Source organism: Gopherus evgoodei, chromosome 12, assembly GCF_007399415.2.
Source record: "Gopherus evgoodei ecotype Sinaloan lineage chromosome 12, rGopEvg1_v1.p, whole genome shotgun sequence".
NCBI lineage: Eukaryota > Metazoa > Chordata > Testudines > Testudinidae > Gopherus > Gopherus evgoodei.
This window is the reverse complement of record NC_044333.1, coordinates 12,523,385-12,532,000: the sequence shown is the minus strand read 5'-3', so window position 1 is coordinate 12,532,000 and position 8,616 is coordinate 12,523,385. Positions and strand designations below refer to the sequence as shown.

The 8,616-nt window shown below is 45.1% G+C and overlaps 1 protein-coding gene across 1 annotated transcript; it reads left to right on the top strand.

The window, feature by feature from the left end:
* Positions 1-399: 399 nt before the first annotated feature.
* Positions 400-5,586, top strand: IRX6 (iroquois homeobox 6). Its single transcript, XM_030581886.1, has 7 exons — positions 400-444; positions 1,476-1,733; positions 2,100-2,209; positions 2,798-3,096; positions 3,432-4,031; positions 4,443-4,556; positions 5,199-5,586. The coding sequence occupies exons 1-6, from the start codon at positions 400-402 to the stop codon at positions 4,553-4,555; spliced, it is 1,425 nt and encodes a 474-aa protein (XP_030437746.1). The 3' UTR covers position 4,556; positions 5,199-5,586.
* The last annotated feature ends 3,030 nt before the right edge of the window (positions 5,587-8,616 follow it).

Sequence of the window (8,616 nt, the reverse complement as noted above, 5' to 3'; positions counted from 1 at the left end):
GACGTCACTTTGCTACTCTTCCATGGATGAATGCTAAAGAACTATAGAGCAGAAAATACTACAACAAGCAGGCTCCCTAGCTTGCAAGCCTTACGTGATCCCCTCCTTTCTTTTAAACTCCCCTTTGCAGTTCAAGCCTCCATACATTGGGATGATTTTTATATATAAACATATATATTGCTAAGAAGGATGGGAGGTGGGGGGAAGCCTTCTCTCAGGCTCCATGCCTCAGATGCCTGGCTGCTTTTCTTAAGTGAAATCATCTATAATTGAGGGAGGGGGGAAAACCATACGTGGAAATGTGTATGGGAGAAGGTACATCTTGGAACGGGGGGGGTTAGTTACAATCGATCTGGGGGGGGAGAAATATTGCTTATGATTCAAAAATAAGGAGCAGCTATGTCCTTCTCTCAGTTTGGATATCCCTACAGCACCACTTCGCAGGTAAGAGAAGAGAGCACTCACTTTTGATCAGATTCCGCTGCTGCATTCCAGATGTCTTGTTTCCTTCCCCCACCCCCTTGCTTGGAGTCTTTTTAAAGGGCACATCTGGAGGCTTTTTTAAAAATGTGCGTGTGTCTGTTTGTCTCTTGTGTTATTCTAGGATTTTAAAAAATAACAACAACCCTCAGTCTGCAGGGCAAAGAACTTGATCTGTCACTGCTCTGATTTAAGTGCAAAAAATTCTAGATGCAGCTGATTTACAAATCTCTATTGATCTATTACCTATGTTACTCGCTTAAAGCTTTCATTTGAGAGCGCAGCGCAACGCATTGGCTTTTGCAGGCGCTTTTCTCCCAGCCTTTTACTCTGTGGTGTTAGCCTCCCAGGCTAGTACTTGTGCACCTATAGGAAGTATTCGGCCAGAGCTTTTGTTTGCTGGTTTATTTTGCTATATATTATTGTTGTGTGATTTACCTGTGACATGCTCCTCCGTATTTCCTCTAACTGCCTTGTATTAGCATGTGTCGATATTTGCCTGGCGACTTCCAAAAGTGCCTCCAAATTAACTAAATTGCTGCTGTATCGTAAATTGATCCATAATTTATTTTGGTTGGATTATTTATACACTGTGATCACAGCAAGGTTTTCCTCCCCTTCCTTGGGACGCTGGCTTCTCCTGTGCTTTTAAAAGTAAAGGAATCAGATGCCTTTGGCTGCATTATCTGACATGTTTAGTGCTTAGTCTATTGTCAAGTGATCTGCAGTTGCAACTTCTTGCCTTTAGATCAATGTGAAGTGGAGTAAGGGGGTTTACACACAGATTTTTAAAAATTTTCTATAGCAATGGTTTCCCTAAAGTTTTGGCTGGTTTGATTAGTTACCCTCACCCTACACATGCTTCCCATTCGGTTTAGTTCCAATTTTCCTTCATTAGTTGACACTCCTTTGTAGGGAGGTTGGTTTTCTTCCCCCACCTCTAAATTCCTTCTGCGTGTTAAATAATCGCCCTGGACATTCTTTTCTCTCCCCAGTTTTTTGTGTCTGCCAGCCCCAGTACGACTTGTTGTGAAACCGCCTCCAGATCCGTGCCGGATGTTTCCTCTGGATCTGCCCAAGCGGCTACTCTTTGCTGCCCCTCTTACGAAAACAGGCTGCTGGCCAGCACCCGGACGGAACTCAATGCAGCTCTGGGAATGTACAGCTCTCCCTATTCAGCAGCCACAGCGAGCCAAGGTTATGCCAACTACCTTCCTTACAGCACAGACCCATCAACTCTTTACACCACACTGGTGAGTGGACGTCCAAATACCAAGCTTCGTCCCACGTCCGGGAGCTTTTATTCTATTGCTGCTTCTGGGCATGGGGGAGGGGGGAAAGGGGGGGTCAGCTAGCCTTCAACAGGTGACAATTTTGCTTTAGGACATGAGGAGGGAGGGAAGAGGGGAAAGTAGCAAAAAATGCTAAGACACACGCCTTCCCCTTCTGGGGTAAAGGCAGCAGCGGGGGCCCCTCAGGACAGCAGGGATCAGAGAGACAGCAGGGGCGTCATAGGATTGGAATGCATGGAGCCCCCACTGATTCAGCCAGACAAGTGGAGGAATTTCCTATTTTAACACCTTCAATTTTAACGTCAAAAGCTGCTCCTTCCCTTCCAGAACCCTCAGTATGAAATTAAGGATGGCACCAGCAGTTTGCACTCGGGATTCGCACAGCCTGCTGCTTTCTACCCCTACGATCCTTCCTTAGGGCAGTACCAGTACGACAGGTAAAACCCCTTTGATCAACTGCGAGTTGCATTAATATCCCTCTGCGCTGCAGCAACAGCCGTCCAAAAACCCCAGGCTGTCCTAGCTGGCAAATGTTATACAAAGCATCCAAGCAAGCGGCTAACAGCAGTCAGCTAACGTAAAACTTTGCCGCTCATCTCCCTGGTAATTGCAGCGGTAATCAAGTTCCAGGAAAAGGCGAATTGGATTAGCAACATCTGCTGCTAAAGCGGTGACACGTGGTACTCTCTATTAAAACTGGGTGTAACCCTCTGCTTATGACCTCCCAGCACAGGGTGAACTCGAAACGGGACCGCAACGTAATGATCCCCTCCCCTTCTCTGGTCCTCTTTGTTCCCAGGAATAAAAGCATCAGTAGGTTTTTTTTTTAAGTGGCAAATAAATAAAATACCCAGAGTGAAGTAAGCTTAGTAATTCTAGCTAATAAAACCCAGTGGTTGGGGGGTGGTAATTGTTTAGCTTGGGTAGCTTTAATCTTAATAGACAGTTTGCAATTATAGTTAATTTTGTACCACTTCCGCGTGTTCTCATCTAGCGACATTTCCTCTGTAAATATTTCATGGCAGGTATGGGACAGTGGATTTCAGTGGCTCAGCCAGGCGCAAAAATGCAACTCGAGAGACAACCAGCACCCTTAAGACCTGGCTGTACGAACACAGAAAAAACCCTTATCCCACCAAAGGGGAGAAAATCATGCTGGCCATCATTACCAAAATGACTCTGACTCAAGTGTCCACTTGGTTTGCTAACGCCAGACGGAGGCTCAAGAAGGAAAACAAAATGACCTGGTCTCCCAAGAACAAAGCAGAAGAGAGAAAAGATGAAAACAAGGAAGAGGAATATGGCACCGAAAATGAAGGCAAAGGTAGGGGTGGGGGAGGACATCTAGGGCGAGGGACTTTGAATTGGATTGAGCTGAGGTGGAATCCATGCATTTCTCTTTCCTGAGAGCCATGTCTTCATTAGGAAGGCGTTTAAAAAGAAAGACGAGATAAAGCCCATCTCAAAAGACACAGTAGCAAACTCTATAGGAAGTGGCATTAAAAGTAATTAGGTATCAGCCTCTACAAAGCATCCCCACACACAAATATACGGTCAGCGATTAACATCTTGCGTTGCACACCCGCCATGCTCGTGCCCTTTCACAGTCTCACTAATGTGTTGGTTTCTCCCCCCTTCCCCCTTCATTATTTTAAAAAGCAGGTCAGAAAAGCTTTAAGGAAGAAAAGGAATTGAGACTGAGCGACCTGGACGATTTAGACGAGGATGAAGACAAGAGTGCACACCCGGCGGCTCCCAGTGCCAGCTCTGCTTTGCCCGAGCCTGAGAAAAGGGACTGCAGCCTGACCCCACCCAGCAATTTCCACCCTCCCCCCTGTAACAAAACCATGCCGGGGGCCGGGGGCGACTTTTCAGAGACCATGGGGCAAAAGACAGCCAGCGTGGTGGGCACCGTGAGTCCGGGGCAGCAATACGAAACCACAGACAAGCCCAGAATCTGGTCGTTAGCTCACACCGCAGGGGCCAATGTTATAGTTGGCCGCACACACTCCGACCCAAGGACAGCGAGCCCTGGCTGTTTGCTCGGCCGGGGAAGACGCTCTGTGTCTGGACACTGCCCAGAGGCGAGACCCCTGGCCAGTCTCAGAGCCCCGCCCGTTGCGGACAGTTCGTTCGAAGAACTGCCCCAGGCCACCAAGATTTTTAGAAATTCCTCTTTCAACCTGCAGTCTATCCAGCTAAGCTGTGCTTCCTATCCTATCCTGGGGGAGCCGTGCCAGTACTCTTCAGGAGCCGAAGGTACTTCCGTATTTCTCTTCAACCTCATGGGGCGGGGGGGAACATACCTGAATGCTCAAACAGGCAGCTCAGCCTAGACAAATGGCCTCTTTCCCCATAGCTGGCTGCTTCTAGTCCAACACGTTTGTTTACAGCACCGGTCACATGAAAAACATACAACTCCTCCTGCTAATTCGATGCAGCACAGAGCTGGCTGCTTGGCCGAATCCTTTTCTGTCATGTTTTAAACAATGATTCTAGTACAACCAACTCCTGGCTGGGGTGAGGGAGTGGGGTATGGGGCAGGCCCCAAAAGTCTAAGCGGCTGAAAGGATTTCAGAGAGCTGGAAAGCCTTTTGGCCTAGGTCAGGCAAAGCAAATGTACCTTGTGAAGCTTCAACATTGTGATAAATTGGTTGTGTCTGTACGCAGGCTTTGGGAGAAATGTGAAACCCAGCCAAGGAGCCATAGATCTCACTGAAGGTTGTGTAGTGCAGCATAAAGATAAACTGAGAACAGCTTTTAGGCCAGTGCTGAAGAGGTGAGGTAGGTAAACGAACTTTCCTGCACACTAAATCATTTTATGGGCTCGTCAAGGGGACAGTAAAAGATGTGTATTTTCAGAGAGAATCCGTACTTTGTTTGCTAGGGGATACCGCTTCGGTTTTGAAGTATTACAAACAGATTCTACAAAAGCCCAGGGTCCCTTTGGCTAGCGGAACTTCGTGTGTGCGAATGACTGATGTGACCTATTAAAACAGCCCGACTGTAACAAACTATATGGTTTTATTTGAGTGCTTAGTGGTTCAGGTTATTGGGTCTTCTGAAACATTTGTGGGAGAGAAAGAATAGTTGCTGGCTACAGTGTTGTGAGTTTGGGGGAGAGGATAGGCGCAAATAATGGTATCTGTGTTCTGCTTTGCAGGGAAATTTCTCCCAGGCAGGACCAACAACTATTCTAGTAAGTTAGTTTAAAACGTTATTTGAGCACACAGATAATTAGGTCCACATGTTCCTTTTCAGTAGGCAAATTGCTCCGAAACATTTACTGTGTCTTTCCCCCAAAAAAGAATTTTCAATAGGATACATTGGGATGTTTTCATAGCTTTTAGCCACTTAAGGCGCGGGGCATACACTTGACCAATGCTAGTGAAATTTTCACATCACTATTTTTTCCCCACTCAGCAGGTTAGCCCAGCACCTTTGTGAGAATCCCGAAGATGGGTCTAAGCATCAATGCTCTTGGCTTGAAAAATCCTCCGCGAACAGGGAGGAGCCCTGCTCCTTGGAAGCATTAAATATAACTCTTGCGTCCTGTCTTCTTTTCTGGAGGAGCGGTCATAACATATGCACAACTTGCTTTTCAAAAATGGATGAGACTAAAACCCCGCTCGGACAGAGAGCGGGGAACTTGAATAAATTATAGACTTTGGCTCATGCACTGGATCATTGTAGTTTCGCACAAGTTTACAAGACAGTACTCCATCCCCGCCCTGCCACCGCTATCACTCCGAGTTTGAACAGACCCGCCTCAAGAACCATCGTGTTCAATGTACAACTTTGTCATTTGTAAAATACCAGTGATTAGCGTGTTTACCAAAAGGCCAGTATTAATTTTAATCCCACCTTGTCCTATTAAAACAAACCAAACAAACCACAGTGCTTTTATTCCTCCCCTCTCCCCCTTTCTTTGGTAAAGTATGTTTGTAAATCTCCTTGTCTGTGTGGTTCTGAAGAGACAAAAGAGAGGGGTATTGTTTTAAGGACATTCGACGGGCTGTTTAGTTTCTGTCATTGTATAAAGATCTCGCTGAACGTATTTTTAAGAGTCTCTAATTAAAACGAATCAGCTGAATGCTGTAAAGCCGTCTTGCAAACTTGAGGAACTTATGTCTGAACTACTCAAAGGAATGACCAATAGGAAAAGCGAGCGCTTTCTCTCTCCCTCCTTCCTGCCCCCAACTATGTTGGTTTTCCCCTGTTTTTAAAGCATCCACCCCTCCTCCCAGACCTGCATGATAAGATGGGGGGGGAGGGGATATTGGGTGCCCCTGCCAGTTTAAAGTCTAGCAACTGGTCTGGAGTGGCAAAGTAGGGCATTGTGAGTGGTCATCACCATAATTCAGTTAAAAGAGCAGTGTTGAACTTTACAAGGCAGACAAGAAAAGGAAACCGCATCTCTGCATTATTTCTGTTTAATTAAAAGTGTCATCAAACACTTTCTGTTCAGACTAATAAACCAAGCAGGGATGAGGAAAGAATGTTTCTTTGTTCCCTGTTTCTAGAAGCAGTGGCAATAATTTAAATTAATAACTGTGGTAATTAAGAGGTCATCTATAGATCAACCCGATACCAGCTATTTCCAAGTTCACCAGGGTCAACATTTACATTAAGTTATTTGTGGTCAATAATGTCCAATGAATTCTGCCTTAATAAATCAGGGAAATCAATCTTGAAAATCGAGTAGAGTTCTACATGTTTACCAAAGGCTACTAAGACAAGTGGGACTGCTCAGGGGCTATCCTATAGTTTTGTGACCGAGAAGAAGTGAAGCGTTTCACGGGGATAAGAAACTGAAGATCAATGAGAAGGGATCAGGGGGAGTGATTGGAAGTGGACTGTGTAACACACCCACGCTTTATGAATCTGTAGGGTGGGATTGTGTCTATACTGATAGACTTACGTCTGTAACGTCGTGTTTTCCTTCTTTAGAGTATGTTTCATACTTGGAATTTGCATAACAACTGGAATAAGTAACTATATGTTTGTTATGAGTTAATTATCATGTCTTCCAAGTATGAAACACAAACACAAGACACCGAAAAATAGTTGTCCCTTGCATAATGGCAGGTTTCAGAGTAGCAGCCCTGTTAGTCTGTATATATACAAAAAAGTTGTCTATGATCTCTATAGATTGTGAATATAACTCTCACACACCGATTTTATGTGGAAAATGTAGTATGTCCTTTTTATTGTAAATACTCCTAAAGCGCATATTTTAATGTATTTTCCATTATTTATAAATATTTCAACTTTAATGCTGAGAAGCAGCACAGGGTGTTGTGATGAAGACCGTCAGTAAAAAGGTTACCATCATTTTCCAGTTTTGTGGTCCAGTCAGTTCAGCCCTCACAATATTCCCATTGGGCTCAGTGGGAGACTTGTCTAAGCGAAGAGGGCTGGGTTTGCCCCTTCACAAAGTCTGCTCGCAGTGTAACCACAATCCCAGTTCTAACTGGAACCATTGCAAGTGGCCTATGCCGAGGCTACTGACTGGGCTTCTAGGACTGGAACTTTATAGCTCTTATTAGAAGTAACAGACAGATCATTCTGAACTATTTACTGATCACACATTCATCTTAACAGGAATTAACTCTTAATATCCATCTAGTTCCTCATTCAAACTGTAATGACCACTAGAAAGGGATCAGGCTGCTTTCATTCGGTTTTTAATTACCAGATGACTGAGAGAAACTGATGGATTTTGCACCTCTCTAGGTCTGAGGCGACTTCTTGTGGCTTAAAAAATAGTCTGAAAATCTTTATTTCCCTGATTAAGACATGCAGAACTATTCTATTGCCTTTTTCCTCGGTATAGATTTCGGCACTGATTGCCCCTACGTTGATTTGTACGAACTAGGGTGACCAGACAGCAAATGTGAAAAATCAGGACGGGGGTGGAGAGTAATAGGAGCCTATATAAAAAAAAGACCCCCAAATCGGGGACATCTGGTCACTCTAGTACGAACTCTCCTTTAGCTACAGAGTTTTCTCTTTCCGACAAACTTTCGCTTTATCGAGAGATTTTGCATCTTATGGACAATGGGTATTTTTTTTAATACCAAGATGCTCAGAAATTATTTGCTGTGATGCGCGCGGTAAAACACAACCCAAAGGAACATATAAATAGATGCCTTGTCTGTCTGGAGGGATTGAACCAAACCACCACTCAAACAGATAGCACTGGATGAAATCAGTAGAACAGAAGAAGTGCACTGCCCCTTAGAAAGAACCAATCACTTTCTAATATATTCCTTTTAGGTACAAAGATGACATGATTGAGACTTATGCTACTTCCCCATGCATGTTGCTTTTACACTTTCTTATGCATTCTTGGGAAAGCCCAGCCTGGCAGGAGCAGCAGGCTGTGGCAGTGACCTGCAGCTTAGAGGCAGGGGAATTAAGCTGCGAGAAGATAAACATTATTTCAAGTCGGATTTGAAGGATTAGCGCTTGTAATAAAGAGTATTGGGAGGGTTCTTGCAAGTCGACGGCTCAGGCTCTCCCATCCCATCACCCACCGCAGAGGGGACAGGTGTTTTCTGCGCTGGGAAGTGACGCAGAGGTTTTCCCTCAAGGACCTGTTTCTTCAAAGCCAGGGAACTTCTTTGAGTTTCCCCCGCTGCTAAAATGTCACACCCATGTCCCCGTGCCGGGTTGTTAATTGGCCTTTCTTTCTAAGCAGCCTGGAATCAGCCCTCACACACCTGAGCTGCTGCTCCCAGGGAAGCAGAAAGGAGAAGTAGGTAGTATGGATACCATCTATTCGCGGCCGAGTTTAACGCTAACAATTAAGGGGAGGGTTCATGGGGGTGGGGGGACCTCG